At 33.9% G+C, this 19,143-nt stretch overlaps 1 protein-coding gene across 6 annotated transcripts in view; it reads left to right on the forward strand.

The window, feature by feature from the left end:
- CDC27 (cell division cycle 27) overlaps window positions 1–19,143 on the forward strand; it is an 84,019-nt gene that overhangs the window by 33,374 nt on the left and 31,502 nt on the right. For 4 of the 6 annotated variants that reach the window (XM_036997297.2, XM_036997299.2, XM_036997296.2 and 1 more), the window contains exons 4-12: window positions 363–488; window positions 5,632–5,729; window positions 6,477–6,631; window positions 6,734–6,945; window positions 7,896–8,010; window positions 11,138–11,253; window positions 17,053–17,152; window positions 18,137–18,344; window positions 18,544–18,716. In XM_036997297.2, coding sequence (XP_036853192.1) covers window positions 363–488; window positions 5,632–5,729; window positions 6,477–6,631; window positions 6,734–6,945; window positions 7,896–8,010; window positions 11,138–11,253; window positions 17,053–17,152; window positions 18,137–18,344; window positions 18,544–18,716 — 1,303 coding nt within the window. The remainder of the gene's footprint in view (window positions 1–362; window positions 489–5,631; window positions 5,730–6,476; window positions 6,632–6,733; window positions 6,946–7,895; window positions 8,011–11,137; window positions 11,254–17,052; window positions 17,153–18,136; window positions 18,345–18,543; window positions 18,717–19,143) is intronic. The other 2 variants (XM_036997298.2, XM_036997295.2) reach the window with 1 other exon arrangement.

The raw sequence follows: 19,143 nt of genomic DNA on the forward strand, positions 1-19,143 counted from the left end.
CTTACAGAACTAAGAAGGACAACCACATCTGTTAGTGAAGAACCATTCATATTTTCCCCCCAGCATAATGGTCTTCCATTTCTTTTGACATGAGTAATGTACATGCTGCTCAGACTAGATTTGTACATACAGAGACTAATTTAACTAGTTCTATTTTAAAAACAAGACTAGAATTTTAAGATCGTAAAATTCCAGTCTCCCAAATGACTGTAAATACATGTTTATTGCTATTCTAAAGGTATTGTGAACTTTTTGCTTTGTTTTACTCTGTGGTAAGAAGTGCACTGATAATGAAGAATGTAGCTTTACATGCAATGCTTTTTATATTGACCTTTTAAAATCTGTAAATTTGTGTTTTAAAGGCTTGCAGAAGGGGAACAGATCTTATCTGGTGGAGTATTTAATAAGCAGAAAAGCCATGATGATATTGTTACAGAGTTTGGTGATTCAGCTTGCTTTACTCTTTCATTGCTGGGACATGTATATTGGTAAGAATGAGTCAAATGACCAGAAAATTGTTTCTAGTACTATAATGCTTTGTAGTTTAAAAAAACCTATGTTGATCTGTCTTTATCAGATAGTACTTAGCTGAGTTGTTACACAGTCTTATAGTTCCATGACCATGTTAACCCTGTAAAATAGCAGAGATGTTGATCCTGATTTTGACTGTCCACTTTGCCTTCATGATGATAGCTATAGCAGCACCTAACACCTGAGTTCACATATGGGTTTTTTTACCTTGGGTGAGTAAAATATCTTCATGTGAACAAAAGGAAGAAAAGAGTTACGTTTTTTTGTTTTTTGTTTTTTTAATTTGCTCCTTAGAGGCTTGAAGGAAGTTTCAGTAATAAAGAATAACAGTTCCCATCTGGTATAATGATTTTGAGGTGTCACAAGAAATTTTCTACAAAGGTAATTGAATAATAGTGATTTTGCAAATAATTTGCAAATTGATTTAAAATTTACTTATATTTAAATTCAGTCTTCTAAAAGCAAGTGAGAATAAGTTCACTGTAATAATATTTTTCTCACTGATTTTTATTTTGAAATACTCTTTGAAGTGGGGAATTAGGTAATGGAGATATAATTAGGTAATAGGAATTGTTTGACTGCCTATAGGAGTGCATTGCATGTGTAAATGTCATCCGCTGCATAGCATGGAAGAAAGGTTAAGGACTGCTTGTCTAAAGAATTAGGATAGCATCAGTTTTAAGATAAATTGAGGATAGTTTGAATAATAGTTTTTAAAAAACCTTGAAAATGTCTTTTTGAACAGAATAAATTATTTGGCTGAATTTTGGGGCTCTTTTTCAGATGATACCTCTTTTTAGAGAACAGGAGTAAGTAAAGATATAATATCAATATCTTTATTTTATTTTAGTAAAAGGACTTGGAGTAGTTCATGTAACTGTGATTCTTGTCATTTATTCAAGAAACTTGAAGACCCACCCCCATTTTGGCTAAAGACAGTACTTGGCACTGGCAATGTAAAAATAAATAGCTCGTAGTCCCTGCCCTCAAAGGTTTATGATAGAGTAGTAGGAAAGAAGTAAATAAAAGTTTGTAAGTTTTTATCATCACAATAAAAGTACTGAGATAAAGTTTGAGCAGTATTTTGGTCAAATAAGAATCAGTTCTACCAGGTTAAGAAGAGTAAGATGGTTAAGTAAGACTTGATAGAAAAACTTTGGTTTCTTTGAATTCTCAATAATAAGGAAATTAGAAAATTAATTAGAATATAGGTAAAATACTTGAACAGACATGTCACCAAAGAGGATGTATGGATGACAAATAAGCACATGAAATAATGTCCCAAATCATTAGCCATTAAGGAAAGGCAAATAAAAACCACCATTAGAAACCACTACACGCCTTTTAGTATGGCCAAAGTAAAAACTAAGAATACTAAGTGCTGGTGAAGATGTAAAGCAGTGGTATTTCTCATACTTCACTGGTGGGAATGTCAAATGGTACTTGTATATAAATGTTGATAGCAGCTTTATTCGTAAACGCCCAAAGTGGAATCAATCCAAAGTCAGTGGGTGAATGGACAAGCAAACTACATCCATACATGGACTACTACTCGACAAAAAAGCAGACCAACTCTGTGAATGCAGTAATGTGGGTGGATTTCAAGGGCATTATGGCAAGTAAAAAGAGCCAACCACAAAAGTTTACATGCTATATGATTCCGTTTATATAACATTATTGATATGGCAAAATAATAGTGATAGAGATGGATCAGTGATTCTCAGATGTTACTGAGAGTTGAGGTGAGAGTGTGGCTATACAGAGGTAGCTGAGGGGTTTCTTTGGAATGTTGGGCCAGTGCTGTGTCTTGTTTGTGGTGGGGGGGTCACACAAACCTATACATGGGGTAAAATTTCAAGAAGCTTTGTACAAATGAGTACATTTAAAAACTGCTGAAATCCAAATAAAGTCTGTGGCTTAGTTTACAGTATTATATGTGAATTTTTCAGTTTTGATAATTGTCCTGTGGTTATGTCAGATGTTATTACTGAGGAAAACTGGATATAGGATAGGTACATGGAAATTAGGTACTGTTTTTGCAACTTCTTTGTGAGTCAAATTATTTCAAAATAAAGTGTTAAAATCACAAAAATGCTATATATGTATTACTAATTATCTTTAAATAAAATTATCAAAAGTTTTTGAAGGTGCAGTTGAATCAGGTCCTAACCATGAAGAAGGGAAGTTTTTTTCCTCCTTGTTCAGAGGAATAGGTTGAGTTCTTTTTATTCATCATAAAGAATAAAAGGTTAAGTATCCAGTGGGGGACAACCCTGCTTCAAAACCTGGCTTTTCATTTCAGCCATCATATGCCTGTATTATGACCAAAATTACACCTAGTAATATAAATACATATGTGCGGTCAGTTTTGTAGCTACATACAGCTTGTTATCTTTTTTTCCCCAGTATTTTGCTAGACACTTTATTGATCTTTTTGTCTACAATAACACAATTAAGACTTGCATGTTTAGAAACAACTGATGCTAAGTATGGTTCTTATATTTACCTATTCCTTCCCAGTACCATCTAAATAATTTTTTTACCCCAATCTTTGGGAAGCTCCTCTCTGGGTTTTAGTGAAAAAAAAAAAAATTCCATCTAAATTTGGAGCACTCTTAAGTTTAATTTTCTTAAATCTTTTTCCCTTTAGATTATCTCTCTATTGAATGAAAAATTAGAGATTTATCTCCCAGATTGGGTTATTATAATTCCACTCCTAACTTCTTCCTCAGTTAGCTCTTATGTTATTTATACATATATCTGTAACAATGCATGTATATGTTTGTATCTAATCTCTTCTTAGCAGATACTAATTTTGTTTTAAATTTCTTCTATTTTATGGTATTAATTAGATTCTAGCTTATTATAAAAATCAGCCTTGTCAACTTATCAGAATTTAAGAGAATTTTTCTTTTGCCAATGTAAAAAGAAAATATAATAAAAATAATACTGGAGAAGAGGATTTCCATCACAAAGGATCACTCCTTACATTTCCAGAATATATTTCCTTAAATAGGTTATTTTATCTTTGCTTAAATCAGTTTGTCCAGTGCTTTTCTAGCCATTCATGTAATTTAAACTGTCCAGTGCAACTTTAAAAAATAGTTTTTAGTTATTAACAAAAGTGTCTGTTAAATTGTGCAAGCAAAGCAAGGGCTTTAAGGCTAGTTGAAAACAGGAAAGAGATAATACAAAAATGAGAAAGATCTAATTTCCTATCCCTAGAAGTTTTAGAGTCCGTTGCAAGAGAGTACACACAAAGGTCTGGGCAAGCTATAGTTAGTTGTAAAAGATAAGGGGGCCAAATAACATTCATTTAGTTAAGTTCCAATAAGAACTGTTGGGTTTAGGATAATCCTCAAACATTGAGATTTCACTGCATTTTCCTTTCATGGCCTTTTGTTAAAAGAGTTCCCAAGCGGATCAACAGAGGTGAGGCTTAGAACCTCACCCCCCCTGTTTTGAGAGAAATCCTCTGCATCCGCGGATGTTTTGTTGCCCTTGTCTAGCTTGGAGTAATACTTAGTCTATAGGCACACACCTGATCATCTACATTTGCTTTCTTACAGCACTAAAGTATGTTTTCTACCTTTATCTTGCATCTACCTACCACTTCAACATTTTATTAAAAAATAATAATAATAATAATATAATAATAAGGGAGAAATGTGGGATTCACATATAAAGTATAAAAATCAAACGAATATTCATATTTGATCTGATTGTTTATAGTTCATAATGCGTGATCAAAACCAAAAGTTTCTGTGACGACTGCCCTTGTACTGTTCACCATGTAAGAACTTATTCACTGTGTAAGAATTTGTTCACCATGTAAGAACTTGTTCGTTGTGCTTCAGAACATCGGAGACTGATGAGAATTAGGCTTGGGGTAGATTAATGATTGTGCATTGAGTCCCCTCTACAGAATTTTACTGTTGTTAACTGTTAACAACCATTTGATCAATAAATATGAGAGATGCCCTCTCAAAAAAAAAAAAGAAAAAGAGTTCCCAAGCACTGATTGGTCACTTACCACTCCTATTACTTTCAAAAAATTTTCTTTCTATGTCATTTTTTATTTCCTATTTTTAAGTTACCCTTTTATCCATGGTAAATTATTATTTCATTCTTGTGACAATTATTTTTCCTTTAAAAAATTTCATCTAAACAATCATAGATATAGACTTTGATAAAACTTATTTTTTACATTTTCTGAAAGTCTGCCTTCTGCTTCCCTCTTTGTCCATGTGTGTATTGGCTCAAATTAGGCAGATGTGGGAGGCTAGATATCCCTCAACTGGGGGTACTTTCTATCACTATTAAAAACATTTATTCTAGTTTTTACTCACAACAGTTGAAAGTAAGGCAAATACCTACTTCCTCAGGTGGGAGGGTATTCTTTACAGTTCTCGAGATCACACTGACAGCATATAAACAGATTATATAGTGTAGCTGACAGTTTCATTTGAGGGTTATTTTGAAAACCTTAGCTAGATGCCATCTGATCCTTTATAAAACCTTAGTATTTTGGAAGAATTGCTGTATCTTAATTTTTTTCCCAGGTTGTTCCAAGTGTAATGGTCCAGGGATGCTTTCTATGTTTTAAATATAAGCCTTTATACATCTGATTTAGAAGAACATACATTTTCCTTTTTTAAGAGCTACAACCTCTGCTTTTAGAAAATCTGGTCATTTAAATATGCTATATTTGAAGCACTAAGACACTTCTGAAATTACTGCTAGAGTATTACATCAAAAATTAAGAGTAAGATTCTGAAACATATGGATGTTTGCCCTATCTCCTTCAGTAATTCTATTATCTGTGACAGGAAATGAAAAGCAATTATAATATCCAAGAAAGCAATGGTAGTTTATTTCATTAGCATTCCCTTCAATTCATGTTCTACTTGCTTTCACCTGACTTTTGACTTGAACTGCCTCTAAACAAGAGATTGAAGGATGGTAAGATGGGGAAATTGGTAATTTAGAGTAGCTTCAAGAGGAGTACTCTCAGAATTTATATAAGATTTATCTAAGTTTCCTAATAGCAAACATTTCTTTGTAATAAATGTAGCTTGTCTAATCTCTTTGTCTTTACAGCAAGACAGATCGGCTTGCCAAAGGATCAGAATGTTACCAAAAGAGCCTTAGTTTAAATCCTTTCCTCTGGTCCCCCTTTGAATCATTATGTGAAATAGGTAGGTTTGTAGAGATGGCTGGGGGAGGGTTACCTCATTTCCTCTTCTTCCTTTCCCCGTCTAATTTTCAGAGTGACACAAATTATCCACAAGAAAAATATTTTTCCAAGCTAAGGGCTGTTAAAGTTGAGATCAAGAAATAAAGTAGAAGCATATGTTTTAGGGAGTAATATAGCCTTTCTTGTGTCCTCTAGAATGAGTTATATTGTAGGTATAACATTAGTCAAAATAGCTTTCTGAGTAAGAAAAGATACTAATAGAATGCTCAGAGCAGAAACTGTTACATAAATAAAACCTGGACAGTATAGGGAGAGAGTATGTCAGTACATATACTCTGGGATGCATGAAGGATCATTTTAAAACACAGTTGTGTCTATATACATGGAAGTGCTATTTAAACTTTAAAGTCTACTGGGTTTCAACTTGCCACCCTCCTTACTTTGAGCAAAATGAGATCTAGTTGCTTTCTGTTTTAAAACAAACAAATCTGCACTTTCCTGTGACCTTGTTATATTTAAAATCATTGTCATTGCAGTTTAGTTTATTTCTTAAATTTGCAGCTTTATCTGAGAGGTAAACTTTTACAATAAATTGATGGATGGGTTTTTCAGAAATAAATTTGATTAACTGAAACAGGAGAGCTTTAAAATTCTGGATAAGGCCTTATTTCCACTGATTTAAGGCATACTTGAAAAACAAATTAACCCTCATTTCCTCAGAGGCTAACTTTTTTTTTTCCCTTCATAGGTGAAAAGCCAGATCCTGACCAAACATTTAAATTAACATCTTTACAGAACTTTAGCAACTGTCTGCCCAACTCTTGCACAACACTAGTATCTAATCATAGTTTATCTCATAGACAAACAGAAACAGTTCTTATGGAAACACCCCAGGACACAATTGTAAGTATATTATATGCTACTGTTCATTAAATTATGGAAATGAAAATAATCAAACTATAAATAATGTATTGTAAATGACATAGTAGAAATTTTCTGTTTCAGGAATTAAACAGACTGAATTTAGAATCTTCCAATTCAAAGTACTCCTTGAATACAGATTGCTCAGTGTCTTATATTGATTCAGCTGTAATTTCACCAGATACTGTCCCTCTTGGAACAGGAACTTCCATATTGTCTAAACAGGTTCAAAATAAACCAAAAACTGGTCGAAGCTTATTAGGAGGACCAGCTGCACTTAGCCCATTAACCCCAAGGTAAGACAAACAAAAGATGTTTTAAAATGTGCTGTAATATTAAATGATCTTATAATAATAATAATTCATATTATTAGTAATATAAATTAATATGAACAGCAACTTCTAAATCATTATGGAAATAAGTTTAATAAGTCAATAATGGACCTATTTTGTTTTCAGAAAATGAAGTAAAAGAAATATATTACCAGTGACAAAAATTTAATAGTAAATATTGGAGAAAAATTTTAAACTCTTAAATATGCCTTATTCAGCTAGTATGCACTAAAGGATAATGTCTTTGTGGCTGTGCAACAGTGAATAGCAGTGAACCTCTGGAAATGTTGTAATGCTATGATAAAATCAGAGCAACAACAATAGTTATTATTAAAAGTAACTGTTTTCCAAAACAATCAGTATGAAGTCTTTCGTCAAAATTAATAGAAATATGTGTGTAATAGAAGTAAATGTATAGGAACCCAGCCCAGAGGGGAAGTATCAAAATTAGAAATTACATGCTAGAACAGTGTATGAATTAGGTCCTGGGGCCAGGAAGCTAATAAAATAGCATGACCATGAGATTTCAACAACTCATTAAATCCACAGATGGAATCAGTGGTCTCTAGAGATATTTATCTCTGTAATAGTGTCTAAACTCCATAAATTCCAAGAATTTGAGATAATATGATCATCTGGATCTTAGCTTTTACAAAGCACTCATCTTTATTTCTAATCTCCTGATGTCAGTAGTTGCTGCTCAATTTAGTTACATGTTTGTTTGTTTTTTTTTTAAGTTACGGTGGGTGGAATAGTCTACATTCACAGCTTATTTTTAATCTGCCCCTCAGATCCTCACTGCCCCCAAGACTGATTTGCCATTCTCTTCCTTTTAGACCTTCTAATTTAAGTATACTGCTGCTTTATATATGCCTTGATGACTTTTTGACACCTTGATTTCAACCTCTTCTCAGTTTTGGGATTTTGCCATTAGAAACCCCAAGTCCTGGAGATGGATCCTATTTACAAAACTACACTAATACATCTTCTGTAATTGACGTGCCATCCACCGGAGCCCCTTCAAAAAAGGTATTTCCATGTAAAATGCAGTTTTGGTATTTGTGAAAGAAATTTGTTTGAAATTCCAATCTGTTAAAGGCAATTTCAGAGAGAATCTAACTTTATATAATTGCTATTGCCTTAGAGTTGCAGATCTAAATGTAAGAGAAGGTCATCATTGTCATAGCCTCCTGGTTATAGCAGGTGACACAAAGCTAGTTGCTCTTTTGACCACATAAAATTAACATATTCAGATTTTTATTTTTTAATTTTTTTAACAAAATTAAGATTGTGTTCATCACTTTGAATATAAATAACAGAAATTATACTTGCCAGTTTTCACTTGTCTTCACCACTTTTTTTATTGTACTAACATTAACATGAAAAAAATGGATTCATGTAAAGCCAGCTATTTCTGAGAATAAAGTTTTTGTGGTGGATCCATGTAAATGTAGTAAATGTGTAGTAAAATGAAAAATATTTGACAATATCCTTATAGTAAATACTGTAACCATTTTTGAGACTCTTTTAACAATGTTCTCTTATATAGGTCTATGGCAATGGAGGCCAAAGTGCCATTTCTGTGTTGCAGGGTTATCTTCTGTGAGAATTAAATTAGGTTACATATGGAAAATGCTTTTTGCCATGCTTAACTAAGGCATACTAGTTAGTTTGTGAATGACTGAGAAAGCCCCCTTACCCTTCTAAAGACATGTTTTTTCGTGTTGTTTTTTGACTTTTACTTCTGAACTTCCTTCCTTAGAGTCTTCAATTTTTTTTTCTATAATGGTGCTTTAATGAATGATAATAGGAAGCCCAAGAGTAGTAAAAAGTGGTTGTAAAGTAGTTAATGTGGGGATTATTTTAAATCTGATATTTTAAAGTTGGCAACTACCTTCTGTTATACTATTATGGGAGTGAAATATAATTGTGGAAATTAATTTGTTACAGTTACGAAAATGCATATTAGGGTGGTGGTTGGCATGCCAGGTGAAGTAGGCTAAAACCAGGTGAGCCATAGCCATGAAGGACAAGTTAGGCAGAGAACCAGGTACATGATTTGAGGACCCAAATAATAAAGGCCACTTGCCCTCTCATCCTCTTTTGCCTCTGTTCTCTTCTTACACTATTAGAAGACCTTCTAGAAAAGTTCTACTTGTAAATCTGCATGCAGTAACAACTAAAAGTATCACACTGAGTAGAGAGTGCAGTACATACTTTTTTGTTAAATCAGAGAAGGTCAGAATTGACTTTAAGTTTTGTCCCTTCAGTGAATCTAAAGGTTCCAATTTGAGGAAGGAGGAGGAGGAAGGATTATAAAGTTTTATTTTGAGGTGGTGGTAGATTAGGTGAAACTATTCAGTGGTAGTTAGTCATAGAGGAAAGAATATGGCCTGGTGATGGAAATAAAAGTAAAGAATATGGCCTGGTGATGGAAATAAAATTAAAGCTGTCAAGATGGCCAGGCACTCCTAGGGAAAAAGAGAAAACCAGAGTTTTGAAATGGTGGAAGAAAGAGAGGCCAACAAATCAAATGGTAGGACAGTTAATTCAGATACTCTACTATTCTGGAAGTTAGACAGTTTCAGAAAGGAGCAGATGATCAATGCCATAGAATGCAGGAAAAGCCAAAATAAGACTTTCCTATCAGGTGAGAAAGTTCTTATTAGTGATTATTTGTAATGTGCAGTTGTGTACATTGGCTTATGTATAGAAAATACATAAGTTTTGAAGAAAATTATCTGGTAGTAATTAAAAATACCCACTGGCACAATAGTCATAGATCACTTTATAATGATGCTAAGTGATGAAAATGAATAGAAATAAGGTGATAAGTCACAGAAGACAGAAGGAGCAAGCAAAAAAATTTTTCCCTTTCAAGGGAGCAGAGACTAATAAAAGATTGAACATACCAAAAAGAAATGTTAATTCTAAGAGCAATGTCCTGTATTTGGAAAATCAAATTAATTTTTTTTAATCTGCTCCTCTAAACTATTACAGAACTATTAGTTTACCAAGTGCCAAAGAAAGGTTAAAAAATCTTATGTTTTTTTCAAAAATATTATATAATATATAATATTGTATAAATTATGTATACTGATAGATCATAAATCTTGGGAATTGTAGCTGTCTTAAAATTCTTTAGCACTTAGCCCCAACTGGAAAAGATACGTAATAAATGGCTTGCAGGAATTTTGAGCCTTTCCTTGGGAAGTAAAGTGAAAGATGAAAGGATAGTATAAAGATAAAAATACTGATGTTAGGGTAAGATTCCTCGAGGGAGGAACAACCTAAGACAGGCACAGTCGCAGGGGGGCCATCAGGTGAGAAATTGGGGATCAACAGTGGTGAGGCTTAGAACCACACCCCCCTGTTTTGAGAGAAATCTTCTGCATCCGTGGATGTTTTGTTGCCCTTGTCTAGCTTGGATTAATACTTAGCCTATAGGCACACACCTGATCACCTACATTTGCTTTCTTACAGCACTAAACTATGTTTTCTACCTTTATTTTGCATCTACCTACCACTTCAGCATTTTATTAAAAATAAAATAATAATAATAATAATAATAAGGGAGAAATGTGGGATTCGCATATAAATCAAGTATAAAAATCAAACGAATATTCATATTTGACCTGATTGTTTATAGTTCATAATGCATGATCAAAACTGAAAGTTTCTGTGATGACTGCCCTTGTACTGTTCACCATGTAAGAACTTACTCACTATGTAAGAATTTGTTCACCATGTAAGAACTTGTTCGTTGTGCTTCAGAACATCGGAGACTGATGAGAACTAGGCTTGGGGGTGGATTAATGATTGTGCATTGAGTCCCCTGTACAGAATTTTACTGTTGTTAACTGTTAACAACCATTTGATCAATAAATATGAGAGATGCCCTCTCAAAAAAAAAAAAAAAAAAACTGACTTAAAAAAAAAAATACTGAGGTTAAAATGAGGAAATGGCTGATTTCATTCTAATAAAACAATAATTACAATAGGACAAAAATAACAACATTAATAGTTTGTGTTTTCATATGACAGTATATATTACGAAATCTTGTATGGGAAAATACAGATGGGAGCATCATTTTGTCTTTTATCATTTACACTGTAATTCACAATTCACAAACCTTTGACATTTTGTGTTTTACAGTCTGTTACCAGAATTGGCCAAACTGGAACAAAGTCTGTCTTCTCACAGAGTGGAAATAGTCGAGAGGTAACTCCAATTCTTGTTGCGCAAACACAAAGTTCTGGCCCACAAACAAGGTATTTATTATGGTTATTATTTGATGATGTTCACCTTTTGTTGCTGTAAAACATGATCATACTTTTTCAGTTAAGGCAGGTTTGACTCCCAAGAATTCTGGAATGACTATTATAAATTTTGAGTATGTCAAATTTGAAATTTCTAACTTACTGAAAAGATCACTCTAGGTTTTAGTTGGAAATTATAATGCATCAAAACAAGAATTAGCTGAAATGTCTTTTTAGCTTACTCTAATTCCCTCATGAATTTATTTAAATCAGATATTCTGACACTCCTTCAAAATAACTTTCTTCTTATTTACATGACTTCTCCATTGGTCAAGTACAGGGAAGTTGTATTCTTCCCTTCCCTTATTATGCCCTTGTATAAACAGATCATAAAATTAATCTTCCAATAAATTTCAAATAATCCAGAAAGCATTAAATAGAAGTTCTTCTCCTGTTCAAGGACTCAAAAATAAATTATAGCTAATATTTTAAGAGAAAGATACAACTCTGTCCCCTTCTAAAACAGTGAACATGTACCATAAGTCTTAAAACAGACACTTATGTGTATATATACCTTGACTATATAAAAGGCCTCGATCAATAATCAATATTCCAAAAATGCCAGAATGGTAAGTCTCTTCATGAGTGCCAGCTTGCAGATAGACAGGTGATAGTGATCACCAGGGGCTCAGTTATGAGAGGGATAGGCCAAGGATATGTCAATCCTAAAGAATATATAAACATAATCTACTAAATTATACATTTCACTTGAAACTAAGCAAATATACTATTATAGGCATCAACTGTTAGTTTTGTGTTCTTTGTATTGATTGCCCTTTACCCCCTTTATCACCTGTGTTAGTTTCCTACAGCTGCCATTACAAAATACATCGGTGGCTTAAAAGAACGGAAATGTATTTACTCACAATTCTAAAGATATAATCCAAAATCCTGAAGGTGTTGACAGGACCATTGACCTCTGAAGCCTCTGGGGGAAGATCCTTCCTGTCTCTCCCACTTCTGATAGCTCCAGTCATTTCTTAGTTTGTCTCAGGATAGCATGACTCAGGATCTGCCTCTTTCTCCACATGGCCATTTTGTGTCTATGTATCCAGATTTTCCCCTTTTATGAGGACTATTAGTCATATTGAATTAGGGCCCACCCTAATGACCTCATCTTAACTTGATTATATCTGTAAAGATTACATCTGTATATAAGGTCACATTCACAAGTACTGGGGGCTAGGGCTTCAACATAATCCTTTTGGAAGACACAATTCAACCCATAACATTGCCGTATTAACAATTACTCTTTATATTATCTTCTTAGAGGTTGTTTTGTGATTCATAATATACATTTTAACTTACCGAAGTCTCACTTCAAGTAATATTGTACCATGTCATGTACAGTATAAAACCTGGTGACAATATACATTCATGCCCCTCTCCCAGGCCTTATGCTGTGGTGGTATATGTTTTACTCCTACACGTTATAAATCCCATACTGCATGGTTGTGGTTTTTACCTTCGGCAGTTATCTTTTCTAGAAATTTTTTTTAAAAGTCTATGTTATCTTTACTTATATATTTACTATTAGTGGTGCTTTCTTGCTTTCTTTCCTTTCTGTAAATCCAAATTTCAATTTGGTATCCTTTTCTTCCATCTTGAAGAAATTCTTTAAACATTTCTTATAGTCCAGTCTGCTGGTGATGACTTTTTTCAGCTTTTCTATGTCAGAAGAAAGTTTTATTTCATCTGTGTTATTGTTTTTGAAAGAGATTTCACCTGATACAGAATTCTAGTTGAGTTTTTTCTTTAAAGGTGTTGTTTTACTATCTTCTAGCTTGCATTGTTTCCAACAAGGAGTCTGCCGTCATTCTCATTTTTGTTCTCTATATATAATCTCTTCTCTTTAAGGTTTTATCTTCATCACTGATTTTTAAGCCATGAAATTATGTACTGTAGTGTAGTTTTCTTTCTGGCCTTTAGATTCACTGAGCTTCTTGGATCTGTGAGTTTATAGCTTGCGTCAAATTTAGCTAACTTTTGGCCTTTATTTCTTCAACTATTTTTTCTGTCCATGTCCCCTTCTCTCTCCTTCTGGGCCTCCAAATACATGTATACTAACCTGTTTTAAAGTTGTCCCATGGTTCACTAATACTCAGTTCATTTTTGTTTTCAGGCTTTTTCCTTTCTCTGATTTTGGATAGTGTTTCTTGCTATGTCTTCAAGTTAACTAATTTTTTGTGTGTAGTATCTAATTTGTTAATCTCAGTATGCGTATTTTAATACAGACATTCTGTTTTGCATGTCGAAGTTTGATTTGGTTCTTTTAACATGTCCATGCTTTCTTCTACCGTTTTGACATATGGAACTTATTATAATAGCACCTTTAAACTAGATATCTTGTCTACTGAGTCTTAGTTTGCCAATTCTTGGTCTTACTGGTTGATTTTTCTTGTCAATATAGGTTATATTTCCCTGTATTTGTATATATTTTTTTGATTAGATATCACTTATGGGAAATTTTACTTTGTTGAGTGCTGGAATATTTTATTCTTTCAAGCATTCTTTAAGTTTATTCTGCGATGCAGTTAGGTTACTTGTTAACTTTGATCTTTTCCAGTCATGCTTTTTAACTTTCCTTAGGTGGGACAAGAGCAGCCTTTGGTCTGGACTAATTTTACTCCACTGTTGAGGCAGTAGTACTTTGAATACTCAGTGGCCTGTTTAGTATGAGGTTTCTTCACTCTGGCTATTAAAAATGTGAGCTGTTCTCAGCTCAGGGTGTATGCCAAGATTTGTGTTCTGTCTGCTTCTTTCCAGTAGTTCTTTCCCCAGATTTGGGTCATTTCCTCACTGCAATACTGTAATGCAGTTCTGATGCTAACTACCCAGACTTGACATAGACACTGCAGACTGAGGTCACAGTCATCAAGTTGCCAGTTGTCAGTTCAGAGGCTCCCCAGCACTTATCCTTCTGGCCAACTGACTTGAAACTTGAGGTTCCTGCTATCTCCTCAGGTTTAATAATTTGCTAGAACAACTCACAGAATCTAGGAAAGTTTACAATTACAGTTTTATTATAAAGCATACAAAGTAGAACCAGACAAATGAGACTTATAAGGTGAGATCTGGGGGGGTCCTTAACACAGAGCCTCTGTGTCCTCTCCCCATGGAATCAAGATGTGTCACCCTACTGGCATACGTGTTCACCAACCAGGAAGCTCAGCCGAGCTTGATAATTCAGTTTTTATTGGGGTTTCATTACGTAAGCATGGTAGATTACATCACTAACCACATGACTGAACTTAGTTTTCAGCCACCCTTCCCTTTTTGGAGGAGGTCAGATAGGTATCACCTAGCTTAAAGCCCCAACCCTGTAATCACAGTTTCTCTTTCCAGCAAGCCAGCCCCCTATCCTGAAACTATCTAGGGAGCCCACCATGTGTCACTTCATTAGCATAATGAACTCAGGCATAGTTCCAGGGGCCCACCTTGAATAAAAGACTCCCAGTAGTTGGAAAAAATCTGAGGATTAAGAAGCTGCCCCCAGGAATCTAGGAGAAAGACCAGACAATTAATATACAACAGTAAAAAAACTTGTACTGATGAGCTTTCAACTGAAGATTGTAGGGAACCTGCAGATCTTTAGAGCTCCGCTGTAGCTCTCTCCTTTCATACTCTGACTTGCAAACTCTGGCTACCTAGGCTTCCCTGAATTCTCAACATTTTCTTCTCAACACAGGGAGACCATTGAGCTCTAATTTATGTTCCTCTTCTCTGCACTGCATCCTCAGGACTTGCCTCAAGCATGTGCTGCCTGCTGTCTGATGTCTAAGAAGCAGTGCTTCATATATTTTGTTCAGTGTAAAGATAGGAGAGTCGATCTGGCCTATATTACTCCATCATAACTGGCCGCAGAAGATTGTTCTTTTATTTAGAATGTTGTTTTTAGACATGATTAGAATAGCATAGTTCTCCAAATTACCCAAGAAAATTTGTGTGTCATCATTTTTTTTTTTTGAGAGGGCATCTCTCATATTTATTGATCAAATGGTTGTTAACAACAGTGTCATCATTTTTAACACATTACCCTCTAAAAAGAATTTCTATAATCTCTCCAAGGCATTTTCTTAACAGCTACTAGAATACATTTCATACATCAAACAACGCTATTTACAAAAACTTTTCTAAAAAGTGTAATCGCATGGGGTGTCGTAAGTGATAGAACCTGCTTTCATACCTCAACAGTCTGGTCCTGGAGCACACTCCTTTCATTGTTAGACTTGGTTAAAATCACACACACACGCATGCACGCACACACACACACACACATATATTTAATATGCTATGACCCATGTTTCACATTCAGTATCTGGCTTCATTTTCTGGTGCCTGTCAGACTTAGGGCATTTTTCCCATTTGTCAGAGGGCCCTTTGGAGCTAACAGAACCCTAACAAAAACTATGATACAGGAAGAGATTATTTTCTTTAACCTCCCATACCCAGAACCTTCTTCTTATTATTTTTACTTCTATCCCCACAAGATTTATCCTCATGTAGCCGTTTGTAGATTTAAAGAAATCTCATCTTTCTCAGGTTTGTCTTCCTCATAAACTGCTCCAAATTATGAAATTATCCCCCTCACTTCATAGGCAAAACTGTTTTCTGTAATTAGGTAATCTCATTGGCAAAATACAATTTACATTGTAGTACAGATGACACATAGTTGTACCAAAAAAGCATATTGTACTTTTAAAAATGAATTGGTTTCTGGAAAAGGCAAAACATGCTGAAAGTAGAAAGATGAGTGGTTGAAGAGGGAGATGGACTTCGGATAATTATGATTCTGTCAGTGTAGGTTCATCAGTTGTAACAGTTACCATTCTGGTAGACAGTGTTGTTGGTGGGGGAGGCACATGTGGCAGGGGGTGCACGGGCAGGAGGCATATGGGAACTCTCTGTACTCTCCCTTCAATTTTCTGTGAACCTTAAACAGCTCTAAAAAAAAGTCAAAAAATTTTGTCATTAAAAAAAATACTTAATTGACCAACCCAAATGACCTCACTTGCTGAATCCTGCATTGAGATTCTATCTTTTGAAAGGCTTAAGGAAGGACTGCTTGGGCATTCTTAACTCACAGGGCAGCATCTCCTTACTTAGAACCCTCTGACCCAAACTCAGGTAACTAGTAGATTTCCCATAAACTGTAACCAGTTTAGTCCATAGACTTACTCACTCTGAGTGAGTTTACATTTGCTTGCTTTCTAAGAATGGAATTCTTGTTTTTTAAGGTTTGCTTTTAAAGTAAAAAATGTATCTATGTGGTTATTAGATTCCTTTTAGTCTGAACATAATAAACTTTGATATGGCTATTTGAATTTATGGGAAAATAACTCCTTGTTCTGTTGGTATTTATTTGTTGTCAAATATCCCACATTTAGACTTTCCATGTCTAACTACCTTTTCCTTTTCCCTAAGTTGGTATAGTTACAAATGAGGGCTAAAGATAATCAATTTATAGAGGTGTTTACCATTTACTGACCCACCATTTTTATGTAGATTATTTTAAGTTCAAATTAGTGATTTCAGAATGAAGATCTGTACCATAATCTTTATTATTTTATGGTAACACAAATAGTTTTTAAATCCTAAGTTTTCATAGAGAGATGAGAAAAGGACTAACCAAACTTGTCAACTTTGTAGTGCAAACATATTGAATGCATGTTTTTTAATATACCTGGATTAAAACAGTTAATGGTCAAACTTTTTTTTTAATGTATATTTTTTTATCAATTGTTTTTTTAGTACAACACCTCAGGTATTGAGCCCCACTATCACATCTCCCCCAAACGCACTGCCTCGAAGAAGTTCTCGACTTTTTACTAGTGACAGCTCTACAACCAAGGTAATAGATTTCCGTATGTCATGTTTACTTAATGCTCCTCCAAGATTTCTGTATTGATGACTCCATCTCTAAGAAATTAAGAAATTAAGATTAAAAAAAAATGTTTTAAAATTTGGATAGCCATCTATACCATTTGTAAATTTCTTTTTCTTTTAATAAATATTATAAAACATTGTTCAGATGACAAAGTTAGAGTGATGGAGAGTAGATCAACGGTATCAGGAGTCAGGACTGGGTGGAGGGTGTAGCTGCTAGAGAGTAGCACGGGGAGTTTCCTTATGCAGTGATTGAATAGCCCTCTATCATTGTGACTGATCACACAAATCCGTTCATATGATAAAATTTCATAGAACTATATACACCAAAAAAAAAAAAAAAAGGGAAGAAAAAGTGTATGTAAAAACTGATGAAATCCAAATAAGATCTATAGTTTAGTTGATAGTATTGTACCAGTTCCAGTTTCCTGGATTGATGGTGTACTATAGTTATGTTGGATGTTATTGGGGAAAACTGGGGAAAGGGTAAATGGAAATTTTCTGTGCTTTCTTTGCACATTTCTTTGCACAGTTGGAGGCCTCATTATGCCTAGGTAAATTTTACTGGTCTAGCGACAAATATGGATAATCTTTAACTTTGACATACACTGATTAACAATTTTATAACTTAACAGTTACGGTGCTGTGAGAAAATTACAGTATTACATTGACTTATTTTTTCAGTTTTAAAAATAAATGAAGGTGATATACTTCCAGAAAAGGGCAACACTTACTGTTGATTTACTTTAAACACTAATGTGGTTTATTTTTAGAATTATTACATTTCAAATTAAATGACTTTGGAGTCTTTTGTTTTTATAAAATTTCTGAGAAAAATATAGCTTCATCAAAATTTTACATTTATTTCATATCTGATTTTTGAGGAGGGGTTGGGGGTAAGTCTAAAATACATAGTGTAACAAGTGTGGGATTTTCCTCCTTTACACAGGAGAACAGCAAAAAATTAAAAATGAAGTTTCCACCTAAAATCCCAAACAGAAAAACAAAAAGTAAAACCAATAAAGGAGGAATAACTCAACCTAACATAAATGATAGCCTGGAAATTACAAAATTGGACTCTTCCATCATTTCTGAAGGGAAAATCTCCACAATCACACCTCAGATCCAGGCATTTAATCTACAGAAAGCAGCTGCAGGTCTGTTTTAAATCCTTACCATCTTTTTTGTGTTTTACTTTATTCACTTATTTTAAGTAAATTTCTAAGTTCACTAAAGTGCAATCCATTTTTTCTAGATAGATGTTGGAATTTTTAATGAATTCTTTTATAACTAGCCTTTCTAGAAAACCAAACTTTTATTGTGTTCTCCTTTATTTACTATATTGTTTTCTCCTAGAAGGTTTGATGAGCCTTCTTCGTGAAATGGGGAAAGGTTATTTAGCTTTGTGTTCATACAACTGCAAAGAAGCTATAAATATCTTGAGCCATCTACCTTCTCACCACTACAATACTGGTTGGGTACTGTGCCAAATTGGAAGGGCCTATTTTGAACTTTCAGAGTACATGCAAGTAAGTATAGAAAAGAGTTACATATGCTTTTCTAGAGATAATTTAAATTTAGCTAAAATGCTTTTGCTTGAAAAGGCTAGATTTAAAAGGTCAATATTTATTGCATAATATCTTTATTTCTCAGTATTTATAATTTATAAATACAATTCCTACAAATGTTAACGGGTAAGTAATTAAAATTTTTTGGAGTTGCTGGAGGTAGATTTATAGAGAACTAAAGTTATCCATATATTCCTATGTGGAATATTTGTACCCTGCTTGGTTGAATCTGGAAATAGAGATTTACCACATAATAAATATTTACAATCAAAATTCTTTCTACAATATACAGAGTTCATACTGGGATCAATTTTTGGCATTTAATATACTTTATAACTTAAAGAATGCTATGAAGAATATAGTACATAATCTAGGACACAAGGTCCTT

Source organism: Manis javanica, chromosome 4, assembly GCF_040802235.1.
Source record: "Manis javanica isolate MJ-LG chromosome 4, MJ_LKY, whole genome shotgun sequence".
Lineage (NCBI taxonomy): Eukaryota > Metazoa > Chordata > Mammalia > Pholidota > Manidae > Manis > Manis javanica.